The sequence below is a fragment of the Poecilia reticulata genome, chromosome 13 (assembly GCF_904066995.2).
Source record: "Poecilia reticulata chromosome 13, P_reticulata-male-v2, whole genome shotgun sequence".
NCBI lineage: Eukaryota > Metazoa > Chordata > Actinopteri > Cyprinodontiformes > Poeciliidae > Poecilia > Poecilia reticulata.
Genome location: NC_088842.1, coordinates 17,709,848 through 17,729,956, shown reverse-complemented (window position 1 = coordinate 17,729,956; position 20,109 = coordinate 17,709,848). Strand labels below are relative to the sequence as shown.

Sequence of the window (20,109 nt, the reverse complement as noted above, 5' to 3'; positions counted from 1 at the left end):
TGCCGTCTCCCTCCCTGCTGACAGAGACCCCGGCCCCAACAATTTTTGAATGACAGTGAACCTCAGACCCACGGGGGGGAAAAGCAGAATGACTGATGGACTGAAAAACCACTTTCATGGGATATTAAAGAATTTTAAGTTAATGTGTAAATATATACAGAATATATATTAAAATGAATTTTAAATAAGATGAAATGACTGAAGCTTTCATTAAGAAATGTATAGGTGCTTCTCAATGAGCTAGAATGTAATCGGAAAGTACATTCATATGAGTAATTCAATTCAAAAAGGGAAACTCTTGCTTTTGTTCGCGTGGGCAGGTGCTAAGCTCTGCTGAAAATGAAATCGGCAACTCCATGAAGACTTATCGGCAGAGAGAACCGTAAAGTGCTCTTAAAATGTCTTGGCAAACTACTGCATTGACTGTAAACTTCGAACACGATAGAAGTATAAAATAAACTTCAAAATACAACATAGATCAACACCGGCAGGTTACATGGCTCCCCATTTAATGACTGGAGAATTCCAACTGGATTGGAGAAAACCCACCTGGATTGAACTTCATTCTTCATTCAGATCCTAAGATCTTGACTTTTAAACAAATTGAAAGTTTAACTTTTCTCTTAAAATGTAATGAGCAACAGTACAGTGCTTTTTTTTCTGACTCTGATATTTTGCCATGGTCTGTTAGTCTAAATGTCCCTTTTTAAATTGAATTACTGAAATTTACTTTTTGTAAATGTTTTCTAGTTGAGCTGCTCCTACGTTGCACGAAAAATGTATTACATGTGTTTTATTTTAGCACAAAAAAACACAAGAAAAAGGGCGTTTAATTCCATGATTTGGTACCACAGGGTTACAAAAAAAAAAGATAAATAAAATCAAGTCTCCATTTACAATATCAGAACTTGTGTTCCTCGCAGATTTCAGATTGTCTTCCATTTAAAGACGACTGTTCCTTTTTTATCCTCTGCGCTTTACAGACGCTAAATATTCCCCGAATCAGAAAAACCACAGAGATGACTGAGAAGTAGCTGGCATAAATGATGAACTGCAAAAGAAAGCACAACCGCCAGGGGGCGTCAGTACAGCCGAAATCTTAGCGTTTGTATCTCGCGATCAGATTGTTTACCTGAGGAACGATGGGAAGGCCCAGCGCTCCGCTGTCAACCACCACGGAAGTGATGATTGTCTGCAGAAGCAGAGCTCCAAAGTTGTTGGCCCCAAACACCAGAGCGTACCTTTCCATCGACAGGTCGGCTGCGATTTGATACCTTGCAGGAATACGTTTTTTGTTTTTTTTTTTCTGTTTACTAATGCAACATTTGTACAGTAGAAAAAAAAATTAGCCTTGGAACAAAATGGTGAGTCTTACATGGCTATTGTTATCAGGAGCATGTACAGGCACTTGAAGATGGTGTAGGTGGCGTAGCAGACCCAGATGTTTCCGGCGAAAGTCATGAGAAATAATGCAGCAGCTCCCAGTCCCAAGAAGCCACCCAGGGCCAGCTCCCCCCACTGCTCCCACCTCACCTCTGTGAAGCCTATGCCATAGGCAGTTGCTGCACCTGGAAAACACCAGCTCAGCGTTTACCCGACTACAAAATACGGTCGCTTGGTAATAAGATGGTACGTCTTTATCTCCCAACCTTCCTTTTTTTCGACAGTTTCACTTCTGTCTGTTTTCTGCTTACTTAACAAGTTTGACGCTGCCTCCACACCTCCGTTGTAAATGCTGAAGTTCTGAGAGGGCTGCACGTGCTCCCACAGCACCTGGGACGCGCACACACACACACACACCCACACACACACACACACACACACACACACACACACACACACGCACACACACACACACACACACACACACACACAGATTACAAGAAAATCCAGAAGCAATTGTCACATTTACCGCTACAGCAGTTCGCTCCCGAGCAGAAATGCCTTTTTAACTGCAGGATTTAAGTCAAATGTTTTTTGTATCCCGCTTGTTTCTTGCAATGGTTTGCAGGAATGTTCATCTTTGTCCATTTGGGAGACCCATTTGTTCAAGCTTTAACTTCCTGGCAAATATCTTGAGGTACTGCTTCAGTATTTTCACATCATGCTCTTTCCCCTTTATTCAATCTATTTTTTAGGTGCACCAATCCCTCCTGCATCAAAACACCCCCATAAACTCATCCTGCCACCATTATTTGTACTTCAAAGTTTTGATGGCGTTCTGAGGCTTGCAGGCTTCCCCCCTTTTAGCTAAATACTCCAACTTAAGTTTCATCATCCTTATGATATCTCTCCAAAATTTAAAGTATTTGTATCTGTCTGTTAGCAAAATCAAATCTTTTTATTTTTTTTAGTAGCTTTTGGAGAAATTGCACCTTACCACTCCATTCTCTTACCAGCCTCCAGCAACATCTTTATAAGGTTTTTACTTTTAATGTGCAAATCTTTCACCGTAATGTCTTTATTACTGGGACACTGAACCTTTGTGCTACATGTCAATCTCTTTTCATACTGTTCGTACTTTTAAGTTTTTTTTTATTGTTGTTAGAGTGTTAAACAGGAGCTCTCATAATGCAAGCTTTTGATTGACTATTGACATTTTTGTTGACGTTGAGACTGACCTGTACATAGTTGACAGTCTGGTTATAGCCACATGTGGCCATGGCCCACCACACTGACCAGTACAACAGCTGTCTGGAGGAATAACACTGGCGGAAATCTCTCCATAGCTGCAGAGCGACCTGGCTGCAGGACGCCGCCCCTTTTATCTCCTCCGAATCCTCGTCCTCCTCAACCCGCTGCCCCTTCGTATCTCCTTTGTCTCCCAGGGATGTATTTGATGTTTCTGAGTGGCGTTCTTCATCCTCAGAGCCACCCCTTTGCCTCTTTGCGCCTTCCTCTGCCGCTCTCTGTCCAGAATGTTTTCTGTGGAAGAACATGCTTCTCTGTGGCATGGGCAGCAAGCAGGAGGCGACGAGTGCGACGGCTGTGAGCACCAAAGTGAACACGAGGATGTTGTTGTAGGACATGAGGTCGAAGCTGACGAGCAGCTGACCCAGCACCGAGCCCACGGTGTATCCCAGGAGCTGGACGCTGCGGCTGTAAGACGTGGCCTTACGGTATCTTTTTAGATCTACAACGCTGCAATAAACAAAACAGGATCATTTAGGAGAACTGTCAGGTCCACTCTGACTCCACACGGTCCAAACGTGCGACTCTGATTGTACTTTTAGTTGCAAGGCATGACCTGTAGATAAAGGAGAAATAGGCCACGTCGCTGGCTGTCACCACCCCGTAGCAGAACTGCATGGCCTGCATGGCCAGCACGCTCTCCGTCCACCTCAGCAGAGCCGTGGTGATGAAGAGCATCACACACTGGAAGACCACCACAGGTTTGTAACGCAGCCAGTCCGTGAGCAGGAAGACCGGCACCAGCACGGACAGGTAGGAGTATGTCCACACGGGAAAAATCTGGTTGTTGACCTGACGCGGAGAGATAAAACCAGAAAAACATACAAAAACAGTTCCAAGTTCTATTTTCCGACCACACTTCTGGTTTTCCTACTGTCGTCAGAGGTTTTAATAATCCGTTAGACACTTCTCTACACAATTTTATCCATTTCTGCAATGAATAAAAGATGTTTTGTTTGTTATTCAACAGATTCATAATTTTTCTCGTGACCACAGGATGTGTCTTCTCACATGGTTATTTAAGAAATTGGAAGCTACATAATGCATCAGCTGGAAAACCGTTGTCCATGGAGTAACTATCCAATGGAAAGCTCATAACCTGTTTGTTCAGTTAAATTCAGGTGGAGACTTTTTTTTTGGTTGTCAAATTTACCTTCGTCAGCCGACATTTTGGCAGAGTCCTGCTCATCCCTAGGCCTTTCAGCTGGATGTTTCCATGCTGTTTATTCTTGCATACACTTGTTTAGAGAGATGAGCATGACACCTCCAGGCATATAAAAATTATACCCAAGGATAAACCAGCCTTGTACATTTTTCTACTTGATATCTGCCGATTTCTTTACATGTTTTCATGATGTCACACAAAGAAGAAGTCGTTCCTCTGAAAACTTAAAAAACATCTACAAATGATCCTCCATTGAACTCAGATGTTGTGAATCTAACAAAATTATTACACCATCATTTGGACTTTCTAAATGGTTTAAGGCTATAATAATCTACACTGTGTGAGCCTCTGACTCGGAAGCAAGTAATAAAAAGATTTACCGATCTTATTTATTCTATAAATAAGCAGGTGAACATGTATCACTTTATTGGAGTGAATCACAGGTGTGACTATAGGATGTTTCCATCTTCCCACTGATTCAGTAATTAATAACATCTGATCAGAACAGAAAAAAAAACACTTCACAACACACTATAATAGCTGGGTTTTTTGCATGAAATCGAGTAAATCTTTCAAATCAGTTGTTGTTTGATGCCCTTCAGTTGTTCAGCTGTAGTTTTGTACCTGTTCAGTGGTCAGATTCTTGTCTGGTCCTGTCAGGAACGGTATGAGGAAAGGTTCCAGCGGCTTCACCGTGCTAAAGAATCCATAGACGCACAGCAACGTGGTGGGATATCTCCAGTCTGAGCTCAGTCTTTTCACACTCTCCATGTTTGCCTGCTTTCCTTTGGTATGTGTGTGTGTGTGTGTGTGTACTTAGTGGCTGCAGCTACTTTGGTCATGCGTGCCTGTCAGGTTTAGTCATCTAAAGTTAGTCAGATTTAGTGCTGGTTTTGCCAATCAACAGCCAGGTCAAAGAGCAGCAAGGTGTCGGTGATTGCAAGTCATGCTTTCTGGACAAATCCGTGGGCTTAATTCTTATCAGAAAATATCTGTTTTACAGCTGGAGATACAAGGCAAATGTTGGGGGAAAAAAAAAAAACACACACACACACACACGAGGCCAGTCAGCATTTTTTTCAGGCACAAGAGTTTTATTGATTGTGATCAGAAACGTTCAGAAGAGATCACCTCTCCACCTGGTTCTTTTCCTCTCGTTTCTGTCTGATCCACAGATCGCTGATGTACGCAGGCGGTGTAGGTCCCTCGGATCAGAAAGAGAGCTGAGATGGCAGCGTAGTAGCTGCCATATATGATAAACTGCAGAAAGAAACATTTGTCAGTGGCCAGAAACATTTAACTTTCCAAATTAGCCAACAATATTAAACAAATCCTCTTGTAATGGCCAATCATTACCACCAGGTGTCTCTCCTTGGTCACAAACATATCCTCGTGTTTTCAGTTAGAGTTCAGTCCCAACCTGCTGCCATTTAAAAAAAAAGAAAGCAATAAAACAATGAGTGAAAACAGCATACCTGGGTGACAATGTCCAGTCCCAGTGCGGTTTCATCCACAACAATGACCGTGACAATAGTCTGCAGTAAGAGGGCTATGAACGTGTTGATCCCAAACGTCAAAGCGTAACACTCCATGGAGAGGTTGGATGCTATCTGGAATCTACAGAAACACAATCAGGAGAGGAACCCTTCTTTAATATTAGACTGTTAGAGATATTCATGATCAGAGTTACTTGAAATGACTTGAATAAATTACATTCCATCTTCATGAAAAAGAGTATCAGTGCACTTCTATTGTAGACTTGAGTTCAGCGACCCACACATCAGCATTAACCAAAGTTATTATGTGCCAATATGGTGAACTTTAAAAACAATGCAACTCTAGATAATTGATCATATTTATATTGTGACTCTATGTCCAGCAGACTGATAAACACTTGTTCCCTCTGAGGACCTGTTGACACTTTTCATAAGCTTGTAGTATTTCTCCATAAGATTTTTCTGTATCGTCACAGTATTTTATTTCAAATTTTATGAAAATCGTTTTGGCTCCAACTTCAGCATAACAAATACACAACACCACAGAAGTAAGATTTATGTATCAAGCCAAAGTTTGATGTTTAAACCGAGAATTTATCTCCCTCATAAGAATCCAAGCTTTCACATCTGAATACACCGTTTCCCTTTTGATTTTTACATTTGGGTCAAATGTATCAAACAGATGAAAAGTTCACCATAAGTAAACTTTGAGTGAACAAAAAAAAAAAAGAAGAGTTATATGTTGAGCTTACATTGTGATGGTAATGAGAAACATGTAGCAGGATTTGAATAAGACATATGCGGCATAGCACGCCCAGATACTGCTGGTGAACGCCATCAGATACACAGCACCTGAGCACACGGCCGAGAAGAGCCCCAGGGTCAGCTCTCCCCACGTGGCCCAGGTCACATTGATGAAGCTCACCGAGAACGCTGCAGCGGCACCTGAAATATGAAGCAGATAACTGGTTGTTCCATGCACATCCTACCCATTTCGATTAATTAATTTACCCCGAGGCCATCGTCTCTTTCCTCAAGCGCTGACAGTAACAAATCGTGTGCATCCTTAAGCTGGTCTCCTTAGCCCGGCTTGATAAACCTCTTGCAGGATGCACTTAGAATCTACCACCAGCAATAATCAGAGAATCCATTAACTTTTGTCTCTCTCTTTAATTGAAGCAATTACTCTACTTCCCCTCACGCTGAGCCAGGCTGAGCGTGAGCCAAAAGAAACCCAGTGCTGCTGTTCTCTTTCAAAATCAATACGCATTTTCCGTTTAATCAGTCACCACATATAACCAGCCCCAGTGCGCTTGTCTTTTTTTTTTTTGTTGTTGATTGCGATTTTTACATGTCTCGGTGTTATCAGGCGTGGCAGCTTTAAGCAGTGCTGTTAAATGTTACTTCCTGGATGTGATGCTTTGTTCTCCCTTTCCATCCATAAATTTGCAAAGTAGAAAAACTTGCAGATTTTTTTTTCTATAAATCTAAAGCCTAGAAGGTATTTCTATGATTTACCTTATAATGATTTTGCTTCAGTGATATTTAAACAATTTTCAAAAGGTTGAGGTACAAATAATAACTCACCAACAACAGAAGACACAGCTTCCACAGCTCCGTTATAGACAGATGACGTGGCAGATGGTTCTATATGGTCCCACTTAAGCTGGATGTAGTTAAAGATCTGCATGTAGCCGGCCGTGGCCAATGCCCACCACAAGGACCAGTACACTAAATGCCTGCATGGTGAAAAATGAGACAGCATATTATGATGAGGGGTATCGATAAAATACACAGTGCTTTGCAAAAGCATTCCTGTCTCTTTAGCTTCTTAATGTTGAGTAAAGTTACCTCAGACGTCAACGTATTTTATTTAAAATTTCATGTGACAGACCAACACAAATGTGCATATAGCTGTGAACTGGAAGGAATGGGAAACGAATACCTGATTTTTAACTTTTTCCCAGAAAAAAAAAAAAACTGTGGAGGAAGTTTGCTGTTCAACTGAAAATTGAGCATACAGATATAGTTACAGTGGAAGGGGTTTGGATCAAAGTGTATTTCTCCTCAGTGAACATCTGAACATAAATTCAGTTGAGAATCTGTTGCAAAACTTGAAAACTTATTTTTACAGACTCTTTTCATCCAATCTGTGTGGCTTGAGCTAAAAAGACTCAGAAATGTCTGTTTCTTGTTTTCAAAGCTGGTAGAAATACTGCCCAAAAATACTGGAAGCTGTTACTGAAGCAAAAGACGATTCTACAAAAAATATGCACTCCATTATAAAAATAAAAAAAAATTGAAACCATTTATAATTTTCCTTATGCTACTACTTCATGTTGATCTGTTACATAAATCCAAATGGAATACACTGATGTTTGTGACAATATAAAAACTTTCAAGAAGTTCAAACACTTTTGCAAGGCACTGTATGAGAAACACACCTAGAAGAGTATGATTCCTTAAAGCTTTTCCAAAGTAAGGGACCTGCAGTGATCACACTTTCTCTGCTGCAACAGCCAGCACCGCCAGCATGCTCCATCTCTTTGTCCTCCAAGGATTCTCCATCCTTATCCGCCTCTGAATCTCTCTGTCTGTTGTTTCTGAGTGACCCTTTTTTCTGCGACTGGGAGCCCACAGCCGCTTCCGTTTTGAAGAACATGGTCCTTTTGGGCATGGGCAACCAGAAAGAGACTAGAAAAGCTGCGCAAACAATCCCCAGAGTTATGGCATTTAAGTAGAAGTAATCCACTCCTGTGAATGAAATAGATAATAATCAGAGTTTGCACAACGTTGGAATCACAGTTTACACACCAGCTCCTTTTTTTTTTGTCAGTTTTTGTTATGCATAAAGAAGAAAAGTATATCATACTGCTCGTTCCTTTAGAGTATTGATGAAAAATCAACAACAGCATCTTTTAAAAATAATTACCTCCAAGGGAGACAAGCATTTGGCCAAGGCTGGCACCAAATGTATATCCCGTCAGCATGGCGCTGCGCAGGTAACTTGTAGCTTTTTGATAGCTTTTCAGTGGAATCACGCTGTAAATATAAGAGAAGTAGGCGACCTCCGTGGAAGTCACTATTCCAAAGTTGACCTGTAAATGAGACAAACCAGTCTTCCAGAAGCTGCTTCTCATTTTGAGGCATTGTTCACTAGCAAATGTTTTAAACTTGTAGATGGTATTCCTGATAATGCTTACTGTAGTTACAGGACAAAACACAGCGTTACAAAAGTATTTGCATCCCTTGAACTTTTCATCACTGTCACATCACAACAGCAGACTTTTATGTGACAGACTGGTGGAAAGATAATGATACATGACTTTAGGGAATTTTATTTTATGAGATGAGTAGGACATCCATATTTGTTTGGTCATAGATTTCTATTTACCCACCGTGAAACATGGTAGTGACAGCATTGTACTACGGAAATGCTTTTCTTTGACAGAGACAAGGAAGCAATGAGGAAACGTTTGTGTTTGAACTCTGCATTACAGCTGTTACAGGACGGGTATTTTACTGACCTGAAGGAAGGTCATTGCAGGCAGGCCAGGGGCAAAGGATAGCAAGAGATAATTACTGACAAGAAAGAGTCCCTGTACCATAATGACAGGTTTGTACTTCAGAAAGTCAGTCAGGAGGAAAACTGGAAAAAGAAAGGCCAGGTATGAGTATGTCCAAACAGGAAACAGATAGTTGGTCACCTGTGGGCAAAAAGCAGCAAGAACAGAAATGCTGAGTCAAACAAAATTGCTGAGTAAATTGTAAATAAATAAATAAATAAAAATGTCTCTAATAAAACGTGTGCGAAATACGTACCACCTCTTCAGAAATGTTCTTGTTTGGTCCAATTAGGTAAGGTGTAAGGAAGGGCTCTGCTACGCGGCAATTAGCAAGAAAGCCATAGATTGACAGCACGGTGGTGGGGTAAGCCCATCCAGAAGACTTCAGTTTTGCCCAGTACCCCATAGTGTGGCCTCAGCAGAATTTTGTGCTGCTTGACTTTGAAATAATATGTTTCCAAGATGAGGTATCAGTTCACGTTGGCTTCTCAGTATCTCTCAGGCGGATTTCTGTTAAAGCTATCAGTAGTCACAAGAAGCTGGAATACAAGCACACAATCTTTATGAGCAACACACTGTAATCAGTACTCCGGTGTATGCAGACTTTGACCTGTTTGTGGAATAGAAGACTTGGCAAGTTGAAAGTAACAAGTAGAAAACTTTACTAATGAGGAAATTACCTTCTAAACGTATTCATACTTATAAAATACATCTAATGTGTGTTGCAAATCACCAGATGAACGGCAAAATATTTTAGATGGAATTTTACATGACAAATCATCATGCAGTAAATGAAAAATGATACGTGGTTGTACAAGATTTCTTAGAAATAAAAATCATTTACATTTCTGCTTGAAACTATTTTAGGGTAAGACTATCAACTTTGCACACACTGAAATTTATATTTGTCCCATTGTTCTTTGCAAAGTGACACAAACACTGCCGTAAGGCTGTCTGTAGTTACAATTAGTGCAGATCCTTTTCTAAAGAAGATGCGTGAAACACATGAAGCTCACTCATAACACCAGAAATATTTTTTATAGATCTAAAGTACAGTTTAATAACCATTAATAAAGTAGAAAATAATTTCTAAAGGCAATTACAAAAACATGAAAAGTTCTATCCTATTTCATGCATCGACAATAATAAGAACTATTTTCTCCTAAACGTGTTTCTTTTCTTTGTCTTTTGTCTTCTCCCATCTTAATCCACCCAATTTACACGTTTTACGCATGTGTGAGGCGGGGCACGCGCTGTCGTCACCATAGCGACAGTTTGTTGTGGTCTGCGGCAGAAGATGAGACTCAAGCGGTTTCTTCTCAGATATTATCCACCCGGTAACAATATTATTTTTTCTTCTCTATTTAATGTGGGTTTAGACATTCTTATAAAGAACATGACGGTACTGTGTAAAATTGTTTCCAACTTCAAACTAGCATTTATCCAGTTATATGGAGCTGACAAAGTTAGGTAATTGTGTTCGGTAAACTCAAAGCGAAAAACTCGCAGGTTCTTTAATGTGACACCACCAGCAGTTATTTATTTGATTCTTTCGACAGGTATAATCCTGGAATATGAGCGAGGAGGATATTTGAGGACCAAATCCATCGATCTTCTGGATTTGACACCTGAGTGCGTGAGTTTGATCCTTCAACACTAGGATGGATGGACTTTTTTTTAATTTTTAGTAACTTACTGATTTTCCATGCTTTGCGTTCGGTCTTCACAGAACAAACACAGATGAGCTGGTGTCAGAAATCAGACAATCAGAGCCTCTGATCACAGAGTCCCGGGCCGAACAGGTCAAAGAGTTGGTTCTCCGACTCCAACAGAAACAGAGTCAGCAGGACCACCACAGGTTCTGTTTCTGCAAGGTCAGCTTATATATATATATATATATATATATATATATATATATATATATATATATATATATATATATATATATATATATATATATATATATATATATATATATATATATATATATATATAATTTTTATTTAAAAAGATTTTTTTTTTTACGTGAAGTTTAAATCAAATAAATTAAAATAGAATTTCTCATTTTCCAAAAGCATCATTACCCAGGTTTTCTTTCAAGGAAGTGTTTGAATCTATATTTTTATTTTTAAGTGGGGGGAAAAAGTGCCGAAGGAGATATGTTGACTTAACAAAGTCATTCTAAGTATTATTTTATGTGACTAATTAGATAATTTTGCTTACTTCGGTGCCTTTCTATTCTCTAATTATTTTTTTTATTATGGTGACCCAATCCTGAACTTGTCGGAAAAGCATGAGGTTCAGCTGTTATAGCAGTAGCCATACATCCATATTGTCACTAGAGAGCACTAGTGGTTTCGGTTCTTAAGCCTTGTTGGGTAAACAGTGCTTGTGTATGTTCATTAAGACAGCTTAATAGTGTTTTTTATCAGCTGCTTGAGTGAGTTTCCCAACTTTTTTTAATGAGAAAAGAACATATTAATCCATCACTCATAGGCCAGGAGAGAGATGCTTGCTCATTTCATAGATGGATTAATTTTACACATGGAGTTGAATTGGTAACTTTATTATTATGAATTAAGCCAATATTGCCTTGGAACGTTTTCTTTTAATATTTTATCTATTCATATCTATATCTATTCATGTTGCAGGAGCTGAAGGCACACATACTGCCTCTGACCAATATTGCCTTTGATAAATCTGGATCAAGGTGAGAAGTCTTAATGCAGTCAGCTGTCGCTGCTACATTTAGCAAATAAATGATGATGACAAAGCTACAAATCGAGTTAACAAAACAGTCTTGCTCGTTTGAATCTCAATTACTTCACAAAGAGCAAAAGGAATCTTTGAAGGGGAAAAGGTAGACTGATTATTGGCCATCAGCAATATGAGAGCTAAATCCCTGTGGAAATCTTTTGAAAGAGCTGAACTCTCAAGCTAAGAATGAAAAGAAGAAGAAGAAAAAACAAGTACCGGGCAGATGCAATGGCTGTAGCTAGTTTTCTAAAAAACTAGATTTGTTAAAAAAGATCTTGCTGGAAAACCTAATAACATGTTTCAGAACAAAACACATTGTTCCAAATAACTATTTTCCAGATTTTTTCCCTGCTATTTCTTTTTGTTTTATTTTAGTTTCACTTATTTAAAACTGTTGGTTTTAAATGTTTTTGTTGTTATGATAAAACAGACTTTGCTTTAGCTTTGCCAGCAGTATGACCTTATAATTCAGTGATCCCACTAACTCTAACCTCTGCCCTCTCCCATAGCCTCATGCTGTTACTTACTGTGTTGTTATTACTCTTTTCTCTCAAACTCTGTAGGTTCATAACTGGAAGTTATGACAGAACATGTAGAGTTTGGGACACCGCCTCCGGTGCAGAGCTGCACACACTCGAGGGTCACAGGAACGTTGTATATGCAATCGCGTTCAACAATCCCTATGGGTAACGAGCTGTTTTATCACATATGAGAATTTTGCTGCTCCGCTGAACGTTCAAAACAAAACGTACATTTCCCGCTGTCTTTCCTCCTCATTAAACCTAGAGACAAGATTGCCACAGGCTCTTTCGACAAGACCTGCAAACTGTGGTGTGCCGAGACGGGCAAATGTTTTCATACTTTTTGTGGACACCGGGCTGAAATAGTAGGTATTTTAAACTTGAATCAGTCAATTACTGCCTGTTTTTAAGCAGTTTGTGTTAAGGATCAATAATATGATTCGATTTGGATGCGTAATGCATATCTTTGGCAGAAAACATGGAGAGAAAATAAAATTTGCCCCCCGCCCCCCAAAAAAAGAGCAAAGACAATTACCCACTTGTGGTTATGTTTCTTTACATGGAAGATGATTTTTCTTGGAAGAAGATCATCCAAGCTCATCAAATAAGATAAAGTTTCGCCTCAAATTTCTGTTAAAATACTTTTTTTCCTTCTTCCAACTCACTGTAATTCCAACTCTCATTACAGCCCCAAAAATCTTGAAGTACAAATTTAAAAAGTGCCTTATAACACAGTGCCTCATAAAAGTGTTTATGCACTTTATTTTCAGAATTTGTTAAGTTTCAACCACAATCTTCAACATATTTTCTTGGGTTTTTATGTAATATAAAGACACAACACAGTGCGTCATAGGAGAAGAAAATAAATGAATGGTTTTAAAAAGAAACGGTTTCACATAAAATTCCAGGAAAATGCTCATAATTTATGGTCATAACATGAACAAGAGTGAAAATGTGGTTTGTACTATATGTGGCAATACTAATGGAGGAATATGGAATGAAAGACAAAATATAACCATGCATTCGTAGTTGCTCCATTGCATGATGCAATAAACACTTTTATATGTTAAGAATTCATGCACTTTATTGAGTTTGCCATTTGAGTAGGGCTAAGGTAAACTGAGGATTCAAAGCAAAGGAAATCTGTATCTATCATCAAATTTTAATATATCAAATACATCCAGGTCATGTCTCTTAGTTTTGTTGCAGAAAGTGAAATATCAAAGTGTGAAAGGAAGAATCTGTTGTGTAGGTGTGTCTGGCATTCAACCCTCAGAGTACACTGGTGGCCACAGGCAGCATGGATGCCACCGCAAAGCTGTGGGATGTGGAAAGTGGCGAGGAGGTGGCCACACTGACTGTGAGTTATCTGTTCTGTACCGCTTGCTTATCTTGCATTTCTCCTGTATCGTAAGCGATGCACATATTGCAAAAGTAGTCGTTAGTAAAACTTCCTAAAAAGCGCTGTTCTTTTGTGTTTGGTGGCAGCAGTTGTACTTCACAGCACAGCTGTGAATTACCTAAAGGGGAATGTAACCACACACACACAAAAAAAAATCTATCACCAAAACAATCCTTTTGGGCAATTAATGGTGTTGATTCAGAGATGTGCAGGCTCGAAGTTAGGAGGAAGTCTTTCAGATATTTTTTAATTCCTCACATCGTGTAGAGCTAAATGACGTGAACTAAATCTTTAATGATGAGAAAAATCAATTCCTGAGCCAAACTCTTTCTGTTAGATGTTGAGAAAGAGCGAGAATGTAACAGAGAGCAGAAATGAGTCAGCGGGGAGTGATGTTCTTTCTCTTCTTTCTTCCAGGGCCACACCGTAGATGTCCTCTCTTTGTGCTTTAACACTGTTGGCAATCATCTTGTCACTGGCTCCTTTGATTACACAGTTGCTATATGGGATGTTGCTTCCAAAAGGTCAGATGTTATTATTGCTGCTGTGAGTGCGTCCAGTTTTAATGAGTCATCGCTTAGTTTGTGCATACACGTTCTGCATTTATAAATTAAATTTTGTGTCTTTGTCTCCTCGTCTTAGACGCGTTCACACTTTGATCGGTCACATGGGAGAAATAAGTAACGTTCAGTTTAACTGGGATTGTTCTCTCATAGCCTCTGGTTCCACTGACAAGACCTGTAAGGTAGGAATTGGTGGGACTTTGGATTCTTCAACTGTTGTAGCACTTTTTCAATCTGGAATAAAGAAAGCAGTACATGTTGACATTTACTGAAAATCTTGTTTAGCTGTTTTTAGAGACCGTTGATATTTCAGTGAGGAATGTCCCTACTTGTATAGATAACCCTTGTCAAATGTCCTCTCTGTCTGTAAATTCTGAACCATTTCACGCAGAAATTATTCAAATCCAATCCATTATTCATGCCCGACTGAGTCCCTCTTACAAATCATCCAATCCTCTCGTTATTTAACTTGAATGCTAAAATAAAGCTGGAGTAAACGGCCAACAGCGGTCAGCAAGCTTATATTTGACAACTGTTACATTTTTATATGCACCTGAATATGTATTATAATTAATATAACAACAGGTGCATAATAATAAATGAAGTTTATTTATTATTAATAAACTTTAAGTAATGCCTGCTTTGTTTTGAATAACGTCAATATACAAAATGCTATTTTTGTATGGTAGTACAGTATATAAGCACTGCAGTGTTTAAAGGTTCCAAGCAATTAAATTATTTAATAAAACTTGCAGCTTAGCATGTTCCATGATGCCTTTAAACTACTTTTTATTTAAATAAGGTGAATGAATATTTGGAAAATCATTGCATTCAAACTTACTTACATTTAAACAACTTTTCTTTATTGTTTGTAGGCCTAGTCTTTCTACATGTTTTGAATTATTTGCGTTTTTTAAAGAGAAATGTTCTCTTGATGTGAATCAAAGTGATGCGTATTTTTTATTTATTTATTTGTAGCTGTGGGACGCTGTCAGTGGGAAATGTGTGGCCACCCTAGTCGGACATACAAAGGAGGTGTTGGATGTGTGTTTTGATTTAAGCGGTCAGCTTATTGCTACAGCTTCCGCTGATGGTGAGGCCGTAGCGTCACGTTAAAAAAACTCTCTCATACGTCTGTTTGACGCCTTCACAAATGAACTATTTGAGGTTTTACATCAAACAAACATAACCTGTCTCTGTGTTTGTCAGGTTCAGCAAAAATATTTAATGCAGCTACACATCAGTGTCTGGCGACACTGAAGGGCCACGGCGGGGAAATCTCCAAGGTATGTTGGGGGTTGGTTGACCAATTTCTGTTTTCAGTCTGTGCCAACATCGGGTTTTGGGTTACTTGGTCTTGTTCTGCAGATACATTTTCAAAATACTGAAGAATTTGGATAAATGTATGCTTATGCTGCAATGTGAGGGGAAGGTACATATTTCAGAAATCAGGTCAAGAAACCAGGTGACAAACATGTCAGCCGTCAAAAGTTAAGTGAACCACCTGACAGCGTTGCGTAATTTGGAAGTGGAGGGAACTCTGGTAACCTTGCTAAAATAAGATAAATTGTGATGCTGAAATGCAGAGACAGTAGCAGAGGCTTCAGGAGGTCTGATTGTCAGTCTGACCTTGTGCCGTCAGTCGCTCCACTTAAAGCACAATCATTACAGCGTGCCTTGACACATAAACCCTGGCATGAAGAAGAAAAAAAAAGAGACTGCTAACCTGGTGTTACACGGATTTGTGAAGTCAAGCCGATGCATGTTTTTGCATAATTTGCAATTTGTCTGGCCCTGCGTTTAGCCTGTTCTTAAAGGCAAGTGATTTTCAACATTTGTTATTCATGAGCTTATTTTCCTCTGGATCTTACTCAGAGGAGTCCTCTGGATGTGTTTACTGCAACACAGACAGGCAGTAAAAAATAGGCAGCATGGAGGATGATTCCAGAGGATTATGACACTAATCTGTTTCTAACAGGAGGCTTCTCCCCCTCCCCTACATGCATGTTAACCATGTTTCACTCTGTTTCAGCGTCTCACCCTTCATGCTTTTTCTTCTCACTTCAACATATTCCAGTCTCAATGTGCCGATTCACCTTGCTAACCTCGACTATATTTTCTTTAAAAAGGAAATGACAGCCTTGTAATGAAATGGAACTGATGCTAATCACTAAAACGCGAGCTTCCATTTGAATTGCAGTGAATGTGACATCTTCTGTGTTTATTGTGAAGCTGCTTATCTGGGGAATCCTTCCTATCTTGGACACCCCATTAGCTTCGTCCCTGCTTTTCAGTAAAGTCTAAATTACCCCCTAATGGGAAAATGTCCTCTTTTATGAAATTCGGTTTTCACAGTCGCTGCAGCTTGCTCCAAAGCTATAGGGAAGGAAATTGAACACATCCTGGTAACTGTAGTCTGCCTTTAATGGGAGCATCTAAAAATACCTCATGAAAAGAGTTTTAGATCTGCAGCATTAAACCGAGGCACATATCAAGACTACGACTACAATACTTGTATAAAGAAGAGAATCTGAAAGCTACATAGAGCAAAACAAATAGCAAAACTGTAAATTGTAACCTTTCTTTTAAGATTCATCCCTTCATATGTTTTGTTTTGCTTACACGTGAAGCAAAAGGCATGCAACCATAAATGATGAAGCTTAGTTAAAGCAACAAAGGCCTGAACATCAGCAGATCGTCCAGCTTCTCATTGTCCAGTCTTCAGTCTCTCTCTGTCCTCTCTTTATGGTAATAGCCTACTGGTGCCCAATTCATTTCATTTTCTATTCCTCTTACCTCTCCCTTAGAAAATGAAACAATTTAGGGAATAATAAATCCTGGGCTGTTTCACAGTTGATTTTTTTTAATCAGAATTTCTTTTGCTAAGCATTACCACGGATGACTTCATCGATGCTCACGTTGAAAACACAAACATCTGAGTGATGCCGGCCTCTCCTTGCAGATTTGTTTCAGCCCCCAGGGCAGCAGGGTCCTGACGGCCAGCTCAGACAAGACAGCCCGGCTGTGGGACGTTCAGTCCGGAGCCTGCCTTCAAATCCTGGAGGGCCACACAGACGAGATCTTCTCCTGTACCTTCAACTACGAGGGGGACACCATCATTACAGGTGTCTGAAGAGACGCGACGTCTCGCTGTCGCATGTCAGCGTGACAAACGTGCACTTTCAAAAATCCTTGAGGGGTGAATGAAATCCTCCGTGCTAGCTGTCACATTTGCTTAATTGCAAATGTTAGATGAAAAGCATCCAGCTGTGTCCTTCTGTGTGACCACCTGTTTATGCTTGTGCTTCCCTGCAGGCAGCAAAGACAACACATGTCGGATCTGGTACTGACCCTTCCCTCGGCCCCCGCGCCCCCGAGAAAGTGAAAAAAGATGTTTTTTAAATCCTTTTCTTTTTTGTACATCAAAGGCTTAAATGATCGTTTTCTTTACACGCAGATCAGTTGAATTAGGTGTTTCCAAAATAGTATTTAAAGGTCACTATTGAAATTTGGTCTCAGATTATTAAACAAGCTTTTAGGAGAGTTATTCATCTATTAAAATGAAAATGAAATGAAAGCACATGTAAACGATCTGAGTTTCAACAGGTATTTATAAAGTTCAAATTGCACAGATTTATACTTGACAGATTCCACCATGTCATGCATGACAATGATAAAGCTAAAAAGGGATTTGTGGGGAAAAAAAAGACTAAAAAACAGTCATCTGCAGTTTTCTATGTATGAAAGTTTTCTGTACCAATAAGGCAAAGATAGTCGCAAAAGCAGAGACTTTTTGAGGCTATCTTTTACTGTTGCAGCAGGGCTGAATGTGAGCTATTGACTAGAGATATTTTTAATAAATGATTAATGATGTGTAATCTGTGGACACCTTTAGGTTCTCTGTGATGTTTCGTGCCAGTACCTGCTGGTAAAAGGAGTTATCAGCAGCCTCCATGTTCATCTATCTTCATTCAAGGCTACAGTAAGCCACAGAGCACGGCTGTTACAAATGATTCATATTGTCCTGTTTGATTTATTAACCAGGGTCATTCACAGATTGTCAGACTATGAATGACGATGGATGGCGCACAACAATCTGCGTGTTAATTGTAGGATTGCAATAGTCTCTATTAAGTGACTTGGGGCAATTTGTTAACAAATAAGCTTATTACCTCCAACACCTTGGAAAATGATTCTTCTTAGTGTGATTCTCTCAGAAAATGGACATAAAACTGCCAAATTGTTCCGAGCACTTTTCCAAGAACGTAAATGAATGTCTACATGTATTATAACTTATACTTACTTCTGGCGACACCTAAACTATTTTTCAAAAACGGTAGCAGCATCACAAAACGTGCTATGTGACCAAATTAGTGAATTCTGTGACGTCAGTAGCATTTGTTATAATTAAGCATTTAAAAGATGTTACTACTTTGAGTTCATAACAAACACAGACCCCAGATAATTAGCTACCGGAAAATAGTAACTTATTTGATAAATGTTTTATCAAACAAGTTGCTTGTGGACAACATCTGCTGAAATTAAAACAAAAATACTTTTTTTTTTAAAACAATTTCATTTCCTGACTGTGTGTTTACCTTCAAAAATCTTTTATTGCATGGTTTTTTAATAATTAACGAACATTTGTTGTAGTCCACACAGCTCTTTGCGCCGTGCATGTCATCTACAGAAACTCTGCCATAATGCTGAATTTGCAACATATTGTGCAGCTATATATTGCAAATTATGGAAAAAGCTGTTCTTTAACATACCGAATTAAATCTCCTGAACAAAATAAAGTATGAAATGGTTATGAGTTAAATTAGCCCAAAGGATCATCATTTAAATACATCCTACAATGATGTGATTTTATAGGAAAACAAGATGACATACTTTTGATATGAGAATGTTACTTATTGTCATTAGATAATTGAAACCTGACTTTGGTTGCTCTTGATCCTTCAGGACCTGAATCTTGACTTGGGGAGAAGAAAAAGTGAGTTGCCAAGATTATCAGGAGAAGCAAATGTCAGCTGATCCTTAATCTGTCTCTGGTAAATTTAGCAAATCAAACTTGGATGAGCAACACAGCTCATATATTTGTTGTCGAACTAAAACTAAGCAAAACTACAGAGGGATTTTACTTTACTACCCGACTGTCCAGAACTTCCAGAGGTTTTGTCAGCTTGCTGGTCTGGGACATTCAAGTGTCAAGCTAAAAACTCTTGGAAAAGCAGTACTTGTCTATCAATTGAGGAAGGGTGATAAGGTCCTATTTTACAAGCTGTGGTTTCAACACTCTGCAGTGAGAACGTCTGTCATAAGTGAAAAGCACTTAAGACAACTGCTGTTCTTTCCTGGGTCAGGCAGTGTGCTGCTTAGAAAAACTGCAAATAACCTGGGAGCTGCATCTTACACACCACGTCCTCCAGTCAGCATATCAGGTGAATTTCACAGCTCTACAGAAAAAAAAAAAAAAAAATGCAAGTGAAAACTCCTTTCTAAAAGGATATGATAGTATGGATTAGGATTTCAAAGTTGCATCTGCAGCAATGCTCTTTTAGCAAAGAATCCTAAAATGTAGATTTCTGGCTATGATCCACAGCTCCATATGTAGAGAAACCAAACGCAGCACATTATAGAAACACAACTTTATGCCAGCTGTCAGGCACTGAGTGGCCCGATTTCTTGAGAATGTCCAAAATGTGAGGATCTTGAGATTGAGACTGGAGGAGCAAAACCATTACCAGAGTGTGGCTCAGAGCTGAAATGGCAATACAACTGACCGTTTCCTGCAGTTTACCCTTGGGTAACAGTGTGTTTTTATTTACAGCTGCAAGTACATAAGCAGGGCATCCACAAGAAAGATTATTTGTAAAGGCATGATGTAGAATAATATAATATAGAAAAACCTGCTGGGCTTAGTTTTTCCCTCCACTCAACCTTCC

The 20,109-nt window shown here is 39.2% G+C and overlaps 3 protein-coding genes across 6 annotated transcripts; 1 reads left to right on the top strand and 2 right to left on the bottom strand.

The window, feature by feature from the left end:
* Positions 1-812: 812 nt before the first annotated feature.
* On the bottom strand, positions 813-4,627 carry slc19a3a (solute carrier family 19 member 3a). 2 transcript variants are annotated; one of them, XM_008425391.2, is made up of 7 exons: positions 4,481-4,627; positions 3,248-3,483; positions 2,622-3,141; positions 1,650-1,773; positions 1,376-1,568; positions 1,133-1,274; positions 813-1,051 (listed from the first exon to the last, which is right to left on the bottom strand). In XM_008425391.2, the coding sequence occupies exons 1-7, from the start codon at positions 4,625-4,627 to the stop codon at positions 902-904; spliced, it is 1,512 nt and encodes a 503-aa protein (XP_008423613.2). In that variant the 3' UTR covers positions 813-901. The 2 variants fall into 2 exon arrangements, with proteins under 2 accessions (XP_008423613.2, XP_008423614.2); XM_008425392.2 differs by having other exon boundaries at positions 1,695-1,773.
* A 117-nt stretch (positions 4,628-4,744) lies between these two features.
* slc19a3b (solute carrier family 19 member 3b) lies at positions 4,745-9,499 on the bottom strand. The gene is made up of 8 exons (XM_008425393.3): positions 9,175-9,499; positions 8,880-9,059; positions 8,285-8,450; positions 7,797-8,106; positions 6,940-7,091; positions 6,105-6,297; positions 5,332-5,473; positions 4,745-5,116 (listed from the first exon to the last, which is right to left on the bottom strand). Exons 1-8 carry the CDS (start codon positions 9,322-9,324, stop codon positions 4,964-4,966), a joined length of 1,446 nt encoding a protein of 481 aa, XP_008423615.1. The 5' UTR covers positions 9,325-9,499; the 3' UTR covers positions 4,745-4,963.
* Positions 9,500-9,663: 164 nt separating this feature from the next.
* Positions 9,664-18,049, top strand: daw1 (dynein assembly factor with WDR repeat domains 1). Of its 3 annotated transcripts, none has more exons than XM_081614967.1 (13): positions 9,664-10,255; positions 10,478-10,550; positions 10,648-10,792; positions 11,570-11,628; positions 12,239-12,361; positions 12,462-12,561; positions 13,473-13,556; positions 14,016-14,122; positions 14,241-14,343; positions 15,140-15,254; positions 15,371-15,447; positions 17,124-17,286; positions 17,477-18,049. In XM_081614967.1, exons 1-13 carry the CDS (start codon positions 10,216-10,218, stop codon positions 17,509-17,511), a joined length of 1,224 nt encoding a protein of 407 aa, XP_081471093.1. In that variant the 5' UTR covers positions 9,664-10,215; the 3' UTR covers positions 17,512-18,049. The 3 variants fall into 3 exon arrangements, 2 of the variants coding, with proteins under 2 accessions (XP_081471093.1, XP_008423618.1); XR_535183.3 differs by having other exon boundaries at positions 9,667-10,255; positions 13,449-13,556; positions 17,124-17,360; XM_008425396.3 differs by having other exon boundaries at positions 9,678-10,255; positions 13,449-13,556.
* The last annotated feature ends 2,060 nt before the right edge of the window (positions 18,050-20,109 follow it).

Coding starts and splice junctions, on each gene's coding strand:
- slc19a3a (XM_008425391.2), bottom strand. CDS start 4,627: ATGGAGAGTGTGAAAAGACTGAGCTCAGACTGGAGATATCCCACCACG. Junction 3,484..4,480: donor AGAATCTGACCACTGAACAG/GTACAAAACTAC, acceptor TCTCCGCGTCAG/GTCAACAACCAGATTTTTCC. Junction 1,569..1,649: donor AACTGTCGAAAAAAAGGAAG/GTTGGGAGATAA, acceptor GGTGTTTTCCAG/GTGCAGCAACTGCCTATGGC.
- slc19a3b (XM_008425393.3), bottom strand. CDS start 9,324: ATGGGGTACTGGGCAAAACTGAAGTCTTCTGGATGGGCTTACCCCACC. Junction 9,060..9,174: donor AGAACATTTCTGAAGAGGTG/GTACGTATTTCG, acceptor TTTTGCCCACAG/GTGACCAACTATCTGTTTCC. Junction 7,092..7,796: donor AAGGAATCATACTCTTCTAG/GTGTGTTTCTCA, acceptor TTCACCATGCAG/GCATTTAGTGTACTGGTCCT.
- daw1 (XM_008425396.3), top strand. CDS start 10,216: ATGAGACTCAAGCGGTTTCTTCTCAGATATTATCCACCCG. Junction 10,551..10,647: donor CTTCTGGATTTGACACCTGA/GTGCGTGAGTTT, acceptor CGGTCTTCACAG/AACAAACACAGATGAGCTGG. Junction 15,255..15,370: donor TGCTACAGCTTCCGCTGATG/GTGAGGCCGTAG, acceptor TGTGTTTGTCAG/GTTCAGCAAAAATATTTAAT.